Below are 21,618 nucleotides of genomic sequence, written 5' to 3'. Positions count from 1 at the left end.
AAGATGAAGCAAAGCAGTGCTACAAAAATAACAACACAGAGTTACACATAAACAAACGTACAGTCAATAACACAATAGAAAAATCTATGTACAGTGTGTGCAAATGTAGAAGAGTAGGGAGGCAAGGCAATAAATAGGCCATAGAGGCGAAATAATTACAATTTAGCATCATCACTGGAGTGATAGATGTGCAGATGATGATGTGCAAGGTAGTTGGGTGTGCTATTTACAGATTGGCTGTGTACAGGTACAGTGATCTGTAAGCTGCTCTCACAGCTGATACTTAAAGTTAGAGAGGGAGATGCAAGACTCCAGCTTCAGTGATTTTTGCAATTCGTTCCAGTCATTGGCAGCAGAGAAGATGCTCTCACTGGCGCAGCTGTAGAACTTTTTGAGCATCTTCAACATCACTAGACATGTTTTGCTCTTAATGTTCTGGCAATTCTGAACATTCTGCTATAGAGAATGATATATATATATATATATATTTTTTATATTTTTTATTTTATTTATATAGGCAAGTCAGTTAAGAACAAATTCTCATTTACAATGACGGCCTACCCTGACCAAACCCTAACCAGGACGATGCTGGGCCAATTGTGTGCCGCCCTATGGGACTCCCGATCACGGCCGGTTGTGATACAGCCTGGAATCGAACCAGGGTCTGTAGTGATGCTTCTAGCACTGAGATGCAGTGCCTATCACAGTTAGCCAGCTATACTCAGGAAGACCACAGGTGCACCTCTCTCTGTTTTTAACTTTGTAAAGTCTTCTTTATAACACATCAAGCCTCTTGGTTACGCTTGTTTAGTGTGTGTCAGACAGACAGGGACCCTCCAGCAGCCAGGCAGGCAGTAACAATTGTCTACAGGTAAACTACTGTATAATGGTAAACCCTTGTGGGACCCAACTGTGGAGACATATGGTTTACATACTGTGTGGTGACCCATAGAGGCATAGACAGTCAGCGGGAGGCTTCGTTATGGGATGGAAAATGACTGTAATGGGTGGTTGTGTCTGTGTGGGCTGCGAACTCTGCTGCCTCAGCAAGATACAGACCTCCAGACCTCACTGTACTGTACTCACCTATATTGTACCACACTCCACAGGTGACAGCATTTTATACACACAGAACAGACACCCACTTTAAATAATCTGCTCTGGACTGAGAGAGGAAAGCGATAGAGAGAGTTAGGGGGGGGGGGGGATTACAGCGATAGAGGGGGAGAGAGCGAGACGGGTAGTTAGGTAAATGGGGAGAGGAGGGTGGGAGGCAGAGGGGGAGAGAGATCCTTTGTTATGGGGTTTTACTGGAGTCACGGTAAGTAGAGCGCCAGGTGGAGAGGTTTGGGCTGGGTGGTAGAAAGAGACTGTGACACCACAACACAACCCAGTGTCAAGAGGACACACAGACACCTTTAAAACTAGGTGTGGGTCATCCTTACCTCTACGTTAAGTCTCTGTCATCTCCTGATCACAGCCATTTATGGTGACTGATTACTGTTATGAGAGAGAGCGGAGTCTTACCTCATAGCTTTAGTTTGTAGTGGGTGTTTTAGAGAGAATGCAGCTTAAGCCAGGCAACAGCAGGGGTGCAGATGTGTGTGTGTGTGTGTGTGTGTGTATGTGTGCGTGCATGCTTGTGTGTGTGCACATGAGCATGCACGTGGGGTTGTTCCCACATGTGTGAGTTGTACTCAAAGTGAGTTTAAACTTTAAACTCGTGTACGGTTTAAAGGTAAGGGCATAGTTTGGCACATGAAGAAAAATGTGACATAAAATATGTGTAATACTCAGAAAAGGTCTCGCTATATCTCATCACAGCCTACAATCGCTGACTCGTTCAGCAGTTTTATCTACCTTCAATCTTTGTAGCTAAAAGATGGAAACTGTTGCTGACATACAGTATGACTAATTCACTGTACTGTTTACACCTTCTGTAGAGACCCATCCACTTAACAATAATGCTATGCTGTCATTGTGATCTAGTAGATCTACTGTAAATTAATCTCTCTCTCTCTCTCTCTTTCTCTTTCTTTCTTTCTCTTTCTTTCTCTTTCTTTCTTTCTCTTTCTTTCTTTCTCTTTCTTTCTTTCTCTCTCTCTCTCTCTCTCTCTCTCTCTCTCTCTCTCTCTCTCTCTCTCTCTCTCTCTCTCTCTCTCTCTCTCTCTCTCTCTCTCTCTCTCTCTCTCTCTCTCTCTCTCTCTCTCTCTCTCTCTCTCTCTCTCTCTCTCTCTCTCTCTCTCTAGGGTCCTACTGGTCCACATGGAAACCCCGGCCTGCCTGGTCTTCCTGGTCCCAAGGTGAGTGCCCTAATCCTGGGTTGGGGGGCACAGACATACCCCTTGAGCTCCAGAGAGAGCCTTGTTATTGTTGTGGGATGTGGAGGCCCCCAGGGGTCAGCCAGGACCAGTTTTATTGACAGGGCCCTGGCTGTAATGTTCAATGTCATTCTCTGACTCCCAGACTCCTTTGCTCCAGAAAAGGGTAAGGTCTAATCCTAGTGGGAGGGAAGCAGTACCTAACTAGTCTCGGAAATCCCAGACCTAGGGCAGCAACAACACTAGGTCTGGGATTAGTTACAGATTCTCATGGCAACTTCAAAAAAGGGACAACAATTGTTCTGGGGAGGGTCCTCTTCAGACAGAAGACTACATACAGAACGCTCCCAACAAATCACCAGGCAGACATGCCAGAGCGTTGTAATTCGCTGGCAAAATGTTAGCAGTGGTTTTAGTAAAGATAGTTGATGCCAACTAGCCACTTGGGAAATGCACTCCTTACAAATACCTTCAGTGATCTTCATCTTGATAGCTACTATTTTGTGTCCGGGGATGTTGACGCTAGGGCATCAAGCGGTTAGTGCAGTGACACAGGAAAGACGGATGTCCCAACTCTGCCCTTTCCTCTACACTGTAGAAATAGAAAGACTCAAAACACCATGATTGTGTAATGAAACCATGGAAAGTGGTGCACCTAACCTGAGATCTGGTGGTGGAATGTAAACCCAATGTAAGTGTTATGATACACAGACAGTGTTTTAAAACAATACAAGTACTCTAAAAGACCCAAAGTGGTTTTTCAATCTGAATATTAGTGTTTTCAAGAAAGTGTTGTCAAAACACTTTTGGGGGTTTTCGGTGCATGTCAAAGGTGGGACAGGCGGAAGCTGTAATTGAATCCCATCTTGCCACGTGGCTCTGTTTTTAGAGGATTGTGGGTAATTCAAATATTTTGCACAGTGTTATATGCATGTTTGAAGAAAGACAAGTATACTTCTATATTCGTATTAAGCAGCTTGTTGTACCATGAGGTGTAATGGTGAACAAATATCGAAATCTTCAGGCAAAATGACATCATTGGTCCCGTGTGGCTCAGTTGGTAGAGCATGGCGCTTGCAACGCCAGGGTTGTGGGTTCATTCCCCACGGGGGGACCAGGATGAATATGTATGAGCTTTCCAATTTGTAAGTCGCTCTGGATAAGAGCGTCTGCTAAATGACTTAAATGTAATGTAAATGTAAATCATTGATGAGACAACCCATTCCCACATATCCAACTTTTAAAGATAGAGGCAATTTATATTTATTTATTTATTTATTTCACCTTTATTTAACCAGGTAGGCAAATTGAGAACACGTTCTCATTTACAATTGCGACCTGGCCAAGATAAAGCAAAGCAGTTCGACACATACAACAACACATAGTTACACATGGAGTAAAACAAACATACAGTCAATAATACAGTGAAAAATAAGTCTATATACAATATGAGCAAGTGAGGTGAGATAAGGGAGGTGAAGGCAAACAAAATATACATATAAATAAATAAATATATAAAAAGGCCATGGTGGCGAAGTAAATACAATATAGCAAGTAAAAAAAAATAACACTGGAATGGTTGGTTTGCAGTGGAAGAAGGTGCAAAGTAGAGATAGAAATAATGGGGTGCAAAGGAGCAAAATAAATAAATACAGTAGGTAAAGAGGTAGTTGTTTGGGCTAAATTATAGATGGGCTATGTACAGGTGCAGTAATCTATGAGCTGCTCTGACAGCTGGTGCTTAAAGCTAGTGAGGGAGATAAGTGTTTCCAGTTTCAGAGATTTTTGTAGTTCGTTCCAGTCATTGGCAGCAGAGAACTGGAAGGAGAGGCGGCCAAAGGAAGAATTGGTTTTGGGGGTGACCAGAGAGATATACCTGCTGGAGCGCGTGCTACGGGTGGGCGTTGCTATGGTGACCAGCGAGCTGAGATAAGGGGGGACTTTACCTAGCAGGGTCTTGTAGATGACCTGGAGCCAGTGGGTTTGGCGACGAGTGTGAAGCGAGGGCCAGCCAACGAGAGCGTACAGGTCGCAGTGGTGGGTAGTATATGGGGCTTTGGTGACAAAACGGATGGCACTGTGATAGACTGCATCCAATTTATTGAGTAGGGTTTTGGAGGCTATTTTGTAAATGACATCACCGAAGTCGAGGATTGGTAGGATGGTCAGTTTTACAAGGGTATGTTTGGCAGCATGAGTGAAGGATGCTTTGTTGCGGAATAGGAAGCCGATTCTAGCTTTAACTTTGGATTGGAGATGCTTGATGTGAGTCTGGAAGGAGAGTTTACAGTCTAACCAGACACCTAGGTATTTGTAGTTGTCCACATATTCTAAGTCAGAGCCGTCCAGAGTAGTGATGCTGGGCAGGCGGGCAGGTGCAGGCAGCGATCGGTTGAAGAGCATGCATTTAGTTTTACTTGTATTTAAGAGCAATTGGATTGACAGGAGTCCTGCAATGCTTGCAGTAAAACCTCTAGGTACTACTGTGCTCAACAATGCCTGCCAAAAGGGATTAAACTGGCAAATGATCAGATACATAAATCAATGTTCAACATTAAAGTACTCCAGAAGAATCTCATTTTGCAATAGACAGGATTTGAAACACTGCAGTCGTTTTCGAGGAAACGACACCAAAGGAGAAGGCATCTAATTCGGCACTAAACAGAACTCTAAACATCATACTTGTGTTTTCAACCTTTTCCATTAGTGCTCCCAGTCCCTGGCAAGGTGTTGCGTAACACTTGACTAAATGACGTTACAACACACCATGTAAGGAGTACAAGTACCTACACACCATCTCGGGACGATGTGTTTCAATGCTCTAGTAAAGTTAAGGTTGTCTCCTACGCCTTGGTGGCAGCTCAGTTGCCACTCGTTTTGGTGTTACAAAGCACTTCATTTTAACAGTGTATACCAAACTGATGTTGTCTACGTACAGAAGTGTTAAGCTGGTACATTGTGGGAGGCTTAACTTCTGAGGAATAGTACTTCATTTAATATTTTTTCATTGTGGTTGGCATTTTAAATGAATGGTAAGCAACATTACTCTGCCACAGAGTGGGTGGTAGGTGCCTAATATTGAGATAAAAACGTATATCTCTTTGGTGCTCAGATCAACGTGTCTTTGGAAGGGATAGACTCTTCTCGGGCTCCCGAGTGGCGCAGCTGTCTAAGGCACTGCATCTCCGTGCAAGAGGTGTCACTACAGTCCCTGGTTTGAATCCAGGCTGCATCACATCTGGCCGTGATTGGGAGTCCCATAGGGCGGCGCACAATTGGCCCAGCGTCGTCCGGGTTTGGCTGGTGTAGGCCGTCATTGAAATAAGAATTTGTTCTTAACTGACTTGTCTAGGTAAATAAAGGTTACTTTTCCCAGCTATTGCCGTGGTGAATAGCAGCAGCAGAGTTTTGGGGTGGAAAGTGCCCCGTGGGCATGACAGAGGCCTTTGATTGGCTGTTATTTGCTGATGGACGAGGGGAAAATACCTGTGTCTGTCATTTGATTGAGTAGGCAGTTAAGGGGGAGGGGCGGTACGGGAAAAGAAGGGATGGTGGTTAAATGGATGCATGTAAAAACCCCTGCTGTTGGTGAGGAGGAAGGAGTGTTGATTCATTTCATCTTGAAAGAGAAGGATATACATGTATTTCCCCAAAGTATAAGATAACCTTGCTGTAATGTGAAGTCTCTGATGACTTTTAATGCAAGGGGTTGACTTGACCTCTGTCCTGAACTGGTGGGTCCCGAGTAACATTAAATTGACTGGCTCAAGTTCACTCATTCCGAATGAGGCTTAGATGAGCAGAAATATAGCATGAATACTAACAGTGATAGCATTGCATTAAAGGCTGACATCGGCAATATTTTCTGGATTATGTTTTAGTGATGGCAGCTTGATGTACCGGCTCTGTTGATAACTAATGTACTAACAATTCCGAACCCTCTGATTGTAGATCAGATATGTAGAGTTTCCATATTTTGAAATCAAATTTAAATGTGGAGAATTGACTGCATATGCAAGACGTTGATATGTTGAAGAAAACTTACCCTCGAAAATTCCCTGTCTACACTGAATTCGAGGTGCTCCGAACCTTCTCAGAAAACCTCTTTCCTGAAAAGTGATAGAGGAGTTGTGATTCTGACAGAGAATATTATGACATGGAGATCTTACAGCCATTTCAATAGAAACGGCAACGTTGGGGCCCACCAGATCAGATCACACCAGATCAGATGTTCTGAAACATACAGTATGTGATTATAAACATACAGTATGTGATTATACTGTAAACTCCTAAAAGAGCAAGCCAATTTCATACCATATTTAATACCCCCGTAACTTGCAGTGTGAGCAATGATGATAAGCATCATTGCTCAATAGGACTGCGATTGTGGGTTAGGGCTTTTAAGTTCACCCCTCAGTCTACACTACCGTTCAAAAGTTAGGGGTCACTTAGAAATGTCCTTGTTTTTTAAAGAAAAGCTGTTTTTTTGGCCATTTAAAATAACATAAAATTTATCAGAAATACAGTGGATTTACAATTTAATGTTGTAAATGACAATTGTAGCTGGAAACGGCTGATTTTTTAAATGTAATATCTACATAGGCGTACAGAGGCCCGTTATCAGCAATCATCACTCCTGTGTTCGAATGGCACGTTGTGTTAGCTAATCCATGTTTATCATTTTAAAAGGCTAATTGATCATTAGAAACTGTCTCAAACTGGCTCTAACCAGAATAGAAAGAGGAGTGGGAGGCCCCGGTGGACATCTGAGCATGAGGGCAATTACAATAGTGTCTAGTTTGAGAAACAGACGCCTCACAAGTCCTCAACTAGCAGCTTCATTAAATAGTATCCGCAAAACACCAGTCTCAACATCAACAGTGAAGAGGCGACTCAGGGATGCTGGCCTTCTTGTCGTACTTTATCAAAGCCTTTTCAAAGTCAGAATGCCAGGCCTGGTTTCCCAGATTTTTCATAGTGTTCTATTGTTTCCAGTACTTGTCTTATATTATCTCCAATGTATCGTCCATGTAAAAAACCTGTCTGGTTAGGATGTATAATATCCAACAATACCTTTTTAGTTCTATGCGCTATGCATTTTGCTCAAATTTTTGCATCACAACACTGAAGGGTAAGGGGGCTCCACATTTTTTTCAATGAGTTGGATCTTTATATTTACCACTTGGGTCCTGTTTCAGTAATAATGAAATCAGACTTTCTTGTTGAGTATCTGATAATCTACCATTTATATAGGAGTGGTTAAAACATGCTAATAACGGTCCTCTGAGTACATCAAAAAAGGTTTGTTTTACCTCAACTGGTTTTCCATCCAGCCCTGGAGTTTTCCCAGACTTAAAGGCTTTAATTGCATCAAGAAGTTCCTCCTTTGAAAGTGCCCATTTGGCAATGTCTGGTTGTCTTATCTCACCACGTCCACCACTAATAAGCTGAGCTTCTAAGTATTTTTTTTTCCGCCTCAGACATTGTAAACAGTCAGTTTTTTAAAAAGTTTTTTTACATCCATTGCAAATTATAGTTCCTCAGTATTTGAAAAATCTTTCCAACAGTCACGGCCTCGATAATCAACAAGCCTCTGTGTGAATTAGTAAACTATCATGATCCGATGTTCCCATATATTCAGTGGAAACGTCCTAAAAAATAGCTGTCTGTCCCGAGCTCACTGGCATGGGAAACTCTGAGAGCCTGGATTAGGATAGTTGATGCAATGTTGCAAGTGTGCTAGCAACAGATTTGGGCCGACCCAGTTGATGATTTGATACAATGTTGCACTTCACTAGCAATAGCTCAAGTCAAGACAGATCGAAAGGGAGGCAGACAGGGGGAGTAGAGAGATGAGTATGATTGAAAGAACAGGAATTCGTGCTGGTTCGTGCTGGTTCCGGCCATAAACGGTTTACTGTTTCATGTAGGGGGTATGTGATTGTTTTGTTCTTTACCTGAAAATGACGATTGTGAAATATTTTTCCAAGAATATTGTGTAACTGTATAAGTGGAAGAACACACCTGCTTCCCAGGCAACCTTTCCCAAACCTCTGGAATCCTGATGGTTAGGGGTTTATTGCTGTTGTTTTGCCTCATATGGGAATTGTATTGTGCTTGTCCTATTCAATGGGAATATAGAGACGGGAGAGGGAGACTCGTTTAATGTTTTACATGTGGTAATTGAGATCATTTCCTTATTTATTAGCAATTTAATTACTTTAATAGCTTAAATTGCTATTCTTGTGTGACGTTCAAGATGGCCATCAATGTGGATGGATACATTGTAGGCTCGTCACCTTTCTCATCTGTATCACGAGTCGTCTTATAAACCATAGAAACAGCTGGAGTTTTTCAGACTCAGCTAGTTCTGACAGGGATGTGGGATGTGGGCTGTGCTGTGCAGACGGCTGTGGTGTGGTGGCTGTGGCCAGGTCGTTAACCTAACCTCGTCTGTGGTGAGAGTTTGTTGGGAGTTGGCACCAGACGCCCCTGTAGTTGGTGGGTAAGCTCCAATTCAAACCCTACCCATTCACAATTTGGGAGTGAAAACAAAAACATGATACAATTTCATTATGCTGCCCCTTGTCAATTTCACTATCATTCTGATGTGAAATTGTATTTCTTTAAGTGGATAAGTGTAGGTTTCAGTTGTTTGTGGATAGTTGGACTGAAAATTGTACTTTATGTAAATCTCCCTTACTGAAAAACCACATGATTGGAACAATTAATATGTGAAATTTCACATGTGAAAATGTTGTTTAGGAACATGAATTAGAAAAACAAAAAAAAACAAAAAAAATTAGTCGTTATGATACACAGTGCTTTTAACAGTGTTTACAATTGACATATTTGGAAAGTATTCAGACCCCTTCCCTTTTTCCACATTGTTACATTAAGATGAATGGAGCAAAGTACAGAGAGAGATCCTTGATGAAAGCCTGCTCCAGAGCACTCAGGATCTCAGAGTGGGGCGACGGTTCACCTACCAACAAGTCAACGACCCTATGCACACAGCCAATGTCCTTGAGTGGCCCAGCCAGAGCCCGAACTTGAACCCAATTGAAAATCCTTGGAGAAATCTGGGAATAGCTGTGCAGTGACGCTCCACATCCTAGCTGACAGAGCTTGAGAGGATCTGCAGAGAAGAATGGGAGACACTCCCCAAATACAGGTGTGCCAAGCTTGTGGCGCCAAACCGAAAAAGACTTGAGGCTGTAATTGCTCTCAAAGGTGCTTCAACAAAGTACTGACTAAAGGGTTTGAATACTTATGTAAATGTTATAGTTCAGTTTCTTTATTTTTAATACATTTGCATAAAAATGTGAAACCTGTTTTTGCTTTGTCATTATGGAGTAGAGTTTTTTTTTTTATTTTTTTTTATTTTTTTTTTTTACAATTTTAGAATATGGCTGTAACGTAACAAAATGTGCAAAAAGTCAAAGGGTCTGAATACTTTCCGAATGTGCTTTACATGACTACATTGTGTTTGTTTATTAATACAGTAATTATTATTCAACATGTCGCCACCTGGGATTTCAACTCACAACCTCTTGGTTTACGGCATTCCGATTTTTCCTTCTACACGACCACGCCTGTGTTGATAACTGATTTCCCCTGTATTCTTACACTTTGAGTTCAAAGTGAATCTCAGCTTTGCTAAAAATAAACTCAATAAAAACTCTTACATTTACCATAGTTATTCAGGAGTAACAATGAAACAGAATAATATGGCCCACCAACATTAGACACCTATACAGAAAACCCTCAAATTGCTAAAATCTGTAAATTAAATCTATGAGGGAATGGTCAGATTAATTGATAGCTAAAATATCAGTGCAGATGGCACTATTTTGCTAACTGCAGATGTGTACTTTACTGCTAAAAGTTGCCCAGAATAAAGTCAATAATTGTGCGATTACACCAACGAGAAAGTAGCAGTGCGCTGGGACATTAACGCTCTCGGGATTTGAACTTTTAACCTTTTGGTCTGGAGTGCATTAAAGTTCAACTTTGGGCAAAAACACTAAAATAACGGCTTTAAACTGTATAACATATCAATGCACCATCATACCAGCTTATGTAATGCTTGAAAACATTATAATGAATGAATATTTGGTTACAGAACTGCTATTTCTTACTGATCTCTACAGCTTCCCTTCAAAAAGGAATCCTTTGAAATGACGTCAACATATACTGGATAAGTTACTGGCTAGCTAACGTGGTACCCTTCCCCAGATCTGTGCCTCGACACAATCCTGTCTCGGAGCTCTACGGTCCATTCCTTCAACCTCATGGCTTGGTTTTTCATGCACTGTCAACTGTGGGACCTTATCTAGACAGGTGTGTGCCATTCCAAATCATGTCCAATCAATTGAATTTACCACAGGTGGAATCCAATCAAGTTGTAGAAACATCTCAAGGATGATCAATGGAAACATGATGCACCTGCGCTCAATTTCGAGTCTCATCCGAATGCACCGTATTACAAAAGATCATGTTTTCACATGTTCACATGTTGTCACGTGTTGTTTCATGTTAGCACATGTGGAAATTTTGCATCCCCATGTCACATTTATTTCACATGAGATCATGTTTTCACATGCTCACATGTTGTCACACGTTATCACATTAGCTTCACATAAATTCACGTGAAATTCATGTGGTTTTTCCGTAAGGGCTTCCGGACCGCACACAGAGACAGCAATGTCCTGTTTTCCTCTCTGATTCGTCAGAAAGAGGGCTCAGACATTGATGGATGTGTTCTGGTGTGCCCTTTGACCCTGTTGTGGACACCATGGGAGGACAGAGATGGCCCTTGAGGCTTCCCCATGGGGTTCTTTTGAAACATCCTAAATCACTATAGCTAACACCACATACACACACAATGACTCATCCTCAGACCCACACTGGAGGCGGGGTCGGAGAGAGAGGCGCTCTTTGTCTTTGTTTTTAAATTGTGTTGTGAAGTCTAAGGGATGAAGGGAAGAAACAGAGGGATGAGAACATAAAAAAAACAAGCAGATCTGTGTGTGTCTGAGGTCCCTGGTTGATGTGCTGAAAGCTGAAAAGCTTCAGTTGACGGTTGTTTGAGCGCAGCATGAAATGTTATGACGAATGGCTAGTGGGATCTGATAGAGGCTTTAAATGAACGCCATGCACTGTTAAACAGAGAAGAGAAGAAGAGAAGGAATCAAGGTTTCACTGCCAGTAACTTCTGCTGCGGTACAACACACACACACACACACACACACACACACACACACACACACACACACACACACACACACACACACACACATCCCTCCCTGCCCTTAACAGCTAAATGCTTGAATGGGCTGTCAGTCAAAACCAGTGAAATGTAATGCTCAAACCCCCGGAGAGAAATACCTGTTGAGAGCAGGTAATCAGTAGTGATGAACAGGTATTGTAGTATAGGCCTCTGAGGTGTCACCTGTACTCGGGCAGAGTATCCCTTGACCAGACAGGAGGACCCAGAGTCTAAACATACACTTCTGTTAAGAGGGTAAATAAAACACTGGCTTAACATTTGTCTCAGGCCCCGAAAATGTGGATTGTATGCAATTTTATGTTTTTAGGCGTACTGAAGTAAGAGTACTCAATGGCCTGGGAAATGTTTAGACTTTCATTGAGTGGAGGGTATAGAATAAACTTGAATTACTATGACATGTTATGGTTAAAAAGGGGAACGTAGGTGTCTACAATGCAGTCATCTTTTTGTAGCATTTTGTCCCTTTGTTAGTGTGTGTACGTTTCCACTGTCTGTATCTCCTCATCTGTGGGGTGGCTTTGTAACTCAAGAGAAGCTTAGGACCCGTCCCCACCAATCACAGTTGTCAATAACTTAGTCAGGGCTCCAGTCATTGGCTGAGACTTGAAAGACGCTTTGCAGAAAGCCATGTCAACCTTAACGGAGGAACAGCACAGATCACTCATTCATAAAGAAGATAAGAAGTGGTGTCTGTTAGTCACTCACAGCAGCATATCACCCTGCATACCACTACTGGCTTGCTTCTGAAGCTAAGCAGGGTTGGTCCTGGTCAGGCCCTGGATGGGAGACCAGATGCGGCTGGAAGTGGTGTTGGAGGGCCAGTAGGAGGCACTCTTTCCTCTGGTCTAAAAAATATCCCAATGCCCCAGGGCAGTGATTGGGGACACTGCCCTGTGTAGGGTGCCGTCTTTCGGATGGGACGTTAAACGGGTGTCCTGACTCTCTGAGGTCATTAAAGATCCCATGGCACTTATCGTAAGAGTAGGGGTGTTAACCCCGGTGTCCTGGCTAAATTCCCAATCTGGCCCTCAAACCATCATGGTCACCTAATAATCCCCAGTTTACAATTGGCTCATTCATCCCCCTCCTCTCCCCTGTAACTATTCCCCAGGTCGTTGCTGCAAATGAGAACGTGTTCTCAGTCAACTTACCTGGTAAAATAACGGTAAAATAAATAAAATAAATAAACACATCACCCTACACATCACCCCTGAACTCACTGAGGACTTTAGTTTGTTCGGTATTCTTACCCTGTGTGAATGAGCCTATCACTTTGTTGTTATTGGAAAAGACGGTACTGTTGAATCGGGTGGCAAACTTCGCCACAGTAAGGAGCAGCACAGATTTTTTTTTTTTACCTTTGCACTTTGATCCCCCCTGTATGTAGTGGAGGGGGTTCTGGCTGCTATAAATAAGTGCTGACCATGACTCTCTGTGTCACTGTCAGGGCTCTAAGGGCGATCCAGGACTGTCCCCAGGTCAGGCCCCGCCAGGAGACAAGGTAAAGAATGATCTGACCTAGTCTAGTCTGGCCAGCAGGCAGGCAGACAGATAGACAGCATGGCTTTTTCTCTCTGTTTCTCTCTCAACATCTAACTGTCCCTCAATCCCTCGCTACTGGTTTCTCTGTCCGCTTTCCGTCTTCTGCTCTCGCTCTCAATCTCTTGCCTCTCCTTATTGTCCCCTTCAAAAACGAATACTTCACTAAACCACTCTGGGCCCCATATCTTTCAACTTCACTTTAGCAACATCTGTTGCCTTTTTCATTTACTTCACAACTACACGTTTAGAGGTTTTCTAACCCTTCTTTCTGACCGGTATTTCCTCCTCTCCTCTCCTCTCTCACTCTCTCAATTCATGCCAACTTCCTTGTATCATTCTCTTCATCTCTAATCATATCCTGTACTCCTCTGATATTTATCTTCTGATATCTTAGTGTCTCTCTGTAAAGCTTTGGCACAGTTGCTACCTATTATCAGTCAGTGATATTTCTGTTGGCCTGTGTTCTAACCATTGCCAGCTGCAGCTCCCTGTTTCGTCTCATTTAATCTGCCTTCTTATCCTTATCTGATATCTCTTAATAGTTACAGTTCATTGCTAATAACTTATTTGATCAAGTCTAATGTTGTCATGGTTTTCTCCTTTTGTTTCCAGGGTGACAGAGGTCCACAAGGCCTTCCAGGTCCAGATGGGTTTGCAGGTCCAACGGTAAGAATTTAACGGTTATAACATCGGGGCTTTTTTTAACCTCTGGCTGTGACGTACTGTAAGCATATTATCTAAAGCAACTGTCATTCCATTGGCTCTTCGAAGGCATGAATGATGAGAACTGATCCTGATCCAATTAGATTATCAGATTGTCATTTAATGAGTTCCCTGCATGAGCTTCTGTTCTGAATCTGAGCTATTTCTGCTCGCCTCACACATGATGTTCCCGTTGTATAAGCTTCATAAGTATTAGCCACACCTTAAGCAGAGGCCTCCAGTGGGCCCTGGCTGTGTTCAGGAATCAGGATAATGTTACCCATACACAGAGAGGGTCTGTCTCTCAGACAGGGGCCGGGGAACTCCTAGTCCTAAACCACCACAGCCCACCCTGCTGTTGCTCCATAGGACTGGACACACACGCATACAAATACACCCGCACGCATGCACACACACATACGTGCGTCGCCCCGGGACCCGTCTGCGGCCGGGCTCTGGGACTCCTTGCCTGAATCTTTAAGAGTAAAGGCATTCTGAGGGAGGTTATGGCCCCTGATGACAGGCACACCATCCGATGCCTCTTCAAAAGAGAAAATGGCATGAGGAGACAGAGGAAGCAGAGAAGGAAACCAATTAAATTCATACATCAGCACGCACAGCTCACACAACTCTCCTCAGTTTAGTCTCAGTGATGAGAGCCCTTATCTGTCTCCACATGCAGCAGCTGGCTGTGGACTGCTACTTTAAGCCGCTAGGCCTCGTCTGTCTGTCCCTCAGACCTGGGTTCAAATACTATCATTTCAAATAATGTAGCTGTGCTTGATAGAGCTTGCCTGTTGCATGGAACCAATAGAAAACTCCAGGCAGGCTAAAGCAAACGCTCAATATATTTGAAAGTTTTCAAATAGTATTTGCACCCAGGTCTGATATCCAAAGGTTGGCCTTTACCTTTCCTCCCAGGAGGACAGAGACCAATGTTTGCAGTAGCTGAACCTAATACCCAGGCCATCCACTGTGCCCTGGGAAGGTATTTTCAGAGGAAATGACTTCAGGCTAAGCCCCTTACCCCCGAGTGGGCTTTTTATTGAGTGTGAAGGTTCCTGTGTCACAACCTAGGAAACGGTGGAGGAGAGGAGCTACACGGAACGCAGGCCTGTTAAAAAAGGTTTCGCTCTACTGTCCCCCCAAAATATGAGTTAGCTAACCTACTTTTAGCCTGCTGGAGGTCATTTTGCAGGGCTCTGGCAGTGCACCTCCTTGCACAAAGGCGGAGGTAGCGGTCCTGCTGCTGGGTTGTTGCCCTCCTACGGCCTCCTCCACGTCTCCTGATGTACTGGCCTGTCTCCTGGTAGCGCCTCCATGCTCTGGACACTACGCTGACAGACACAGCAAACCTTTTTGCCACAGCTCGCATTGATGTGCCATCCTGGATGAACTGCACTACCTGAGCCACTTGTGTGGGTTGTAGACTCCGTCTCATGCTACCACTAGAGTGAGAGCACCGCCAGCATTCAAAAGTGACCAAAACATCAGCCAGGAAGCATAGGAACTGAGAAGTGGTCTGTGGTCACCACCTGCAGAATCACTCCTTTTTTGGGGGTGTCTTGCTAATTGCCTATAATTTCCACCTTTTGTCTATTCCATTTGCACAACAGCATGTGAAATTTATTGTCAATCAGTGTTGCTTCCTAAGTGGACAGTTTGATTTCACAGAAGTGTGATTGACTTGGAGTTACATTGTGTTGTTTAAGTGTTCCCTTTATTTTTTTGAGCAGTGTATATTTTTTATTGCAGCTTTAGTTTTAAAACAGCCTATCACTTGAATATCGTTGCTTTAAATCAGAGCGTGCACGAGCAGTCTCCGTCTCTTCATCAATTCCATTCAAATTGCATCCAAAATAGATAATCCTGTTCAAGATATCCTAGCCTACCTCTTTCAGGTATTACATTCAATGCAGTATTAGTCTTATATATAACTTATCTTGTCTCTTGTGCAATACACACTCACCTGTGCTCAGCTCCCTAAAAAAACGCCCCTTAGCTCTTGGAGACCCATGCAGGAAAAGAAAGACTAGAATAGTTTGCTGGACATAGTTTTTTTCCCCATTTCTTATACCAATAGTCTAATTGAAGAGGGAAGCAAGCTCTTGTTTACTGCGATTGTGGTAGGCTATAGCAGTTATTTATTCAGACCCATAACCATTCAATCTACGTGAAGAGAAGTGAAAGCCATCTTCATCCAATTCTAGTCCTATATCAGTTAAGCATGTCATTAGAATAATGAAGATAAGGAAAACAAAACTTATTTAATTTAGCCTAACTGTTAAAAAAGCGAGGAATGTGGCCTCCTGGGTGGCGCAGTGGTCTAAGGCACTGCATCGCTAGCTGGCTGTGCCACCAGAGATTCTGTGTTCGAGCCCAGGCTCTGTCGCAGCCGGCCGCGACCGAGAGGCCCATGGGGCGGCGCGCAATTGGCCCAGCGTTGCCCAGGTTAGGGAGGGTTTGGCCGACAGGAATATCCTTGTCTCATCGCGCACTGGCGACTCCTGTGTCGGGCCGGTGCAGTGCACGCCGACCAGGTCGCCAGGTGTACGGTGTTTCCTCCAACACATTGGTGTGTCTGGCTTCCAGGTTGGATGTGCATTGTGTCAAGAAGCAGTGCGTCTTGGTTGGATTGTGTTTCGCAGGATGCATGGCTCTCAACCTTTGCCTCCCGAGTCCATACGGGAGTTGCAGCGATGAGACAAGATTCGGGAGAAAAAAGGGGTAAAAAAGAAATTACAAATAAAAAAAGCGAGGAAGGAATTAAGCAACAATAGATATAGAAAGAGGAGGTAGGCAAAATAACATTAGGGGAAATATTATGAAAGGTATATATGTGTCAGCCTACTAATTATACAAGTAGGCCCTATTATATTTCTTTGGGAGTTGGGAAGTAAGCACAGGGAGTGCAAATGTAATAATAAATAGAAAATAGTACAAACCAAGAAACACAAAAAGCGTACAGACATGAACAGAAACAGAGTCAATAACGCCTGGGGAAAGAACCAAAGGGAGTGACAGATATAAGGAAGGTGATGGAGTCCAGGAGTCTTATGAGGCGCAGGTGCGCGTAACGATGGTGGCAGGTGTGCGTAATAACGAATAAACTGGCGACGTCGAGCGCCGGAGAGAGGGAGCGGGGATAGATGTGACTACCCCCTCCCTGATGCGCTGCTCCAGCCGCAGAACGCCGACCAGAGGGGCGGTCCCGAGGACCAGGAGCGGGCCGGACGCTTCTGCTGAGGCGCGGGCACCTGTAGAGCCAACTGAGGCATGGGAACCTGTAGAGCCGGCTGAGGCATGGGAACCTGTAGAGCCGGCTGAGGCATGGGAACCTGTAGAGCCGGCGGAGGCATGGGAACCTGTAGAGCCGGCGGAGGCTTGGGTGCCTGACGAGCCGGCCGAAGCTTGGGAGCCTGACGAGCCGGCCGAGGCATGGGAGCCTGACGAGCCGGCCGAGGCATCCCCGGTTGCTTCGGCAGCGGCACTTGGACCCGACGTCACCAGTAAATCCCTGTTGCTTCCCTTTGGTGAGGCGTGATTCTGTTCCTGTGCTATATGTCTGTACGCTACTCGTGTTTCTTGTTTTGTTCCATGTTTCATTTGTTATTAAATTCACTCGCTGTACCTGCTTCCCGACTCCTAGCGTACGCGTTACACATGTAACTTTGTAGGCTGCAGGTGCTGCACCAGAATTGCATGTTCTCTTAGCTTTATCATGGTTTGAACGAGGTGTGTAATTCCATTCCATATAATACAGTATAATACAATACGGTACAGTAATACAGTTCACACTCAAAAAAATTATCCTACTGGAGCTTGTTTAATTTATTTTCCCAAGAGAGCATATATATCTACATCTATGTTTGTTTTGGTTTGTCTGTCGTGCGTAATGTGCAGTAGCCTATAAACCTATATCATACAGTGCCTTCGTAAAGTATTCAGAACCCCTTGAATTTGTCCATGTTAGGTTACAGCCTTACTCTAAAATATATTTCATGTATGGCTCATCAGGCTCAGGTATCATCAAATCAAATCAAATGTATTTATATAGCCCTTCTTACATCAGCTGATGTCTCAAAGTGCTGTACAGAAACCCAGCCTAAAACCCCAAACAGCAAGCAATGCAGGTGTAGAAGCACGGTGGCTAGGAAAAACTCCCTAGAAAGGCCAAAACCTAGGAAGAAACCTAGAGAGGAACCAGGTGCCGGGTGGAGATTATTACAGAACATGGCCAAGATGTTCAAATGTTCATAAATGACCAGCATGGTCAAATAATAATAATCACAGTAGTTGTCGAGGGTGCAACAGGTCAGCACCTCAGGAGTAAATGTCAGTTGGCTTTTCATAGCCGATCATTGAGAGTATCTCTACCGCTCCTGCCGTCTCTAGAGAGTTGAAAACAGCAGGTCTGGGACAGGTAGCACGTCCGGTGAACAGGTCAGGGTTCCATAGCCGCAAGCAGAACAGTTGAAACTGGAGCAGCAGCACGGCCAGGTGGACTGGGGACAGCAAGGAGTCATCATGCCAGGTAGTCCTGAGGCATGGTCCTAGGGCTCAGGTCCTCCGAGAGAGTGAAAGAGAGAATTAGAGAGAGCATCAGGTTCAGGTATCAGCTATCATCAGGCTCAGATATCATCAGGCTTGAATTTATGATCAAAGCTTTAATCAAATACAGACAGACCTATTTATATGCTTTATTGATTTTGAATGACACTTCCTGTTTTGGCAGGAAATACTGGGTGTGATTTGTTGTCGGGGTGGAACATTTGTAAAATACAAGAAAATATCCAACCCTTCGAATCAAGGAGTACTGACTAAGCATATTCACTTAATTATACAGTACATTCGACTGGCCTCACTTAGAGAGACGTCAGTATAGCATCAACTGTTATTTCAATGGACAACTGTGTTTGAGCTAGTCATGGAAAATTGTGAAGTGTTTGTCCTTGTATGACTGTCTTTGTGAAATTTGATGATATTTGAAGTAAACCAGATCAAAGTATGAGGACCAAAGTATGAAAAGGGACTGTCGCTTCAAAAGTTTGATCACAAAGTTACTGGTCCCCCTCCCCCGTGTCCAACACTTCGATTCATTATTAAGGGGACAAGGTGGCATCCCCTTAACTCTCATTTCAATACACCAATAGTAACATGATATTCTCTTACCTAATTTAAATAAGTACCGCCTTGGAACCAACATTGGAGAAGGCATGTTTGCAGAGGTGCGTGGTTTATATAGCTAGATAGCTACTCTACTGGTGCCAAAATTTGACTGTAGGGTGTCAGAAAATATTATTAAAAGTTGACCCTATTCATTAATGGCTTAGATACTATATGTTTCCCCTTTCATCTGTGTCTGGTGTTAGCTACCGTAGTTACTGTCTACCTAGGTCTTCAGCCAGCATAGAACAAAAGGGGGGAAAACTCAGATGCAGCTGTCAAGTCAACACGTCTGTCAGTGCTGCTGTGCATCACAAGAGACATCATTGATGCAATTTCAATATTCAAGTTGCTTTGTGTTCGTGATGCGGAACAAAGCTTCCTGAAGCATTGATGCTTTCCAGCCAATTGTGTTGAAAATAGGTTCATTACCCGAGGCATTGAACATCACAGTGTACACTAGTGGCACCTGCTGGTCAAAAGAACTTAGAGCAACCAAATGATGAAAGATTATATCCCACACGCTGTAGCGCATGCGCGAAGTAACCTTTTGGTCTTCTACCAAACCAATACCAAACCATTCAGGTGGTTGTTCGACGAAACAAAGACTCGGACGTCATTGATCACGTGCTTCTGATAAAGTGGTACAGGAATCGGTACACTGCTTTGAAGTAAACTGCTTAAAGATTTTGACGCATACCTCGGAGCTCCGGTATCAAACGTAACATTCATACTTTGGGTATCACCAAATTTGCTTGAGATGATTTTACTGCAATACTGCTCACAGATTCCAAGTTGCTTGACATAGGCTTTTCAAAGAGCTGTCAGTCAAGGTGAGCTCATGAATATACAGTGCTTTTGGGGAGTATTCAGACCCCTTGACTTTTTCCACATTTTGTTACGTTACAGCCTTATTCTATAATTTATTAAATAAATGTTTTTCCTCAGTCTACACACAATACTCCGTAATGACGAAGCGAAAACAGTTTATTTTTTGCAAATGTATTAAAATAAAAAAATAAGAAAAATCTTAGTTACATAAGTATTCAGACCCTTTGCGATGAGACTCGAAATTGAGCTCAGGTGCATCCTGTTTCCATTGATCATCCTTGAAATGTTTCTACAACTTGATTGGAGTCCACCTGTGGTAAATTCAATTGATTGGACATTATTTGGAAAGGCACACATCTGTCTTTTTAAGGTCCCACAGTTGACAGTGCATGTCAGAGCAAAAACCAAGCCATGAGGTCAAAGGAATTGTCTGTAGAGCTCTGAGAAAGGATTGTGTTGAGGCACAGTTCTGGGGAAGGCTAACAAAAAAATTCTGCAGCATTGAAGGTCCCCAAGAACATAGTGGCCTCCATCAATCTTAAATGGAAGAAGTTTGGAACCATCAAGGCTCTTCCTAGAGTTGGCCGCCCGGAAGGGCCTTGGTCAGGGTGGTGACCAAGAACCCAATTGTCACTGACAGAGCTCCAGAGTTCCTCTGTGGAGATTGGAGAACCTTCCAGAAGGACAACCATCTCTGCAGCACTCCACCAATCATGCCTTTATGGTAGAGTGGCCAGATGGAAGCCACTCCTCAGGAAAAGGGACATGAAAGCCCTCTTTGAGTTTGCCAAAAGGCACCTAAAGGACTCAGACCATGAGAAACAAGATTCTCTGGTCTGATGAAACCAAGATTGAACTATTTGGCCTGAGTACCAAGTGTCACGTCTGGAGGAAACCTGGCACAATCTCTACGGTGAAGCATGGTGGAGGCAGCATCATGCTGTGGGGATTTTATTCATTAGTAGAGACTGGGAGACTAGTCAGGATCGAGGGAAAGATGAATGGAGTAAAGTACAGGGAGAACCTCAGACTGGGGCAAAGGTTCTCCCTTCCAACAGGACAACAACCCTAAGCACACAGCCAAGACAACGCAGGACTGGCTTCGGGACAGGTCTCTGAATACTTATGTAAAAAACTAAAATGTGGAAAAAGTCAAGGGGTCTGAATACTTTCCGAATGCACTGTATCTCCATTCTTGTGTATTTTATTTCTCCTATTACTATTTTTATTTTTTTATTTTTTTAAAGCTCGTAATCAAGCATTTCACAGTAAAGTATACACCAGTTGTATTCGGCGAATGTGACAAATACAATTTGATTTGATTTGACTGCTGGGAAGGAGGAAGGAAGCTCTGGAATGTTCCAGAATCCTTAGACAACCCTAGCCGTCCTGTCCTCAGTGGTCCTGTCTTTTTTTATGATTGTATGGCTGAAATGCACACAGACAGACTTTTGGCTACCTGGCTATGTATTCCGCCTCCTACAGACAGGATTACAACAGGCCTACAATCACTGGTGCTAAAATGAGAAGTAATTAATGAGAAATTCTCTCTCTTCACCCGACCCCTCTTTCTCTCTCTTTTCCCTGTTTTCCCTCCTTTCCTACCTCCACTGACCCAGTTCAGATATCACTGTGCATAACTCAGTCAGTCGGAGGCCCTGTATTGGGAAGTAACGATTCACTGATACAATGTAAGCATTAGTCCCGAATTCCGATGTTTAAGATAAAAGTGCATCGGTCCGCAGTCCCTAAATGTCACATCGG

The 21,618-nt window shown here is 43.5% G+C and overlaps 1 protein-coding gene across 1 annotated transcript in view; it reads left to right on the top strand.

The window, feature by feature from the left end:
• The window catches only part of LOC129855511 (collagen alpha-1(XXIV) chain-like), a 245,152-nt gene that overhangs the window by 102,035 nt on the left and 121,499 nt on the right, over nucleotides 1-21,618 (top strand). The window contains exons 5-7 of the mRNA XM_055923240.1: nucleotides 2,250-2,303; nucleotides 13,061-13,114; nucleotides 13,768-13,821. Of these exons, the coding sequence (XP_055779215.1) occupies nucleotides 2,250-2,303; nucleotides 13,061-13,114; nucleotides 13,768-13,821 (162 nt within the window). The remainder of the gene's footprint in view (nucleotides 1-2,249; nucleotides 2,304-13,060; nucleotides 13,115-13,767; nucleotides 13,822-21,618) is intronic.

The sequence above is a fragment of the Salvelinus fontinalis genome, chromosome 5 (genome assembly GCF_029448725.1).
Source record: "Salvelinus fontinalis isolate EN_2023a chromosome 5, ASM2944872v1, whole genome shotgun sequence".
NCBI lineage: Eukaryota > Metazoa > Chordata > Actinopteri > Salmoniformes > Salmonidae > Salvelinus > Salvelinus fontinalis.
This window is presented reverse-complemented; position numbering and strand designations above follow the sequence as displayed.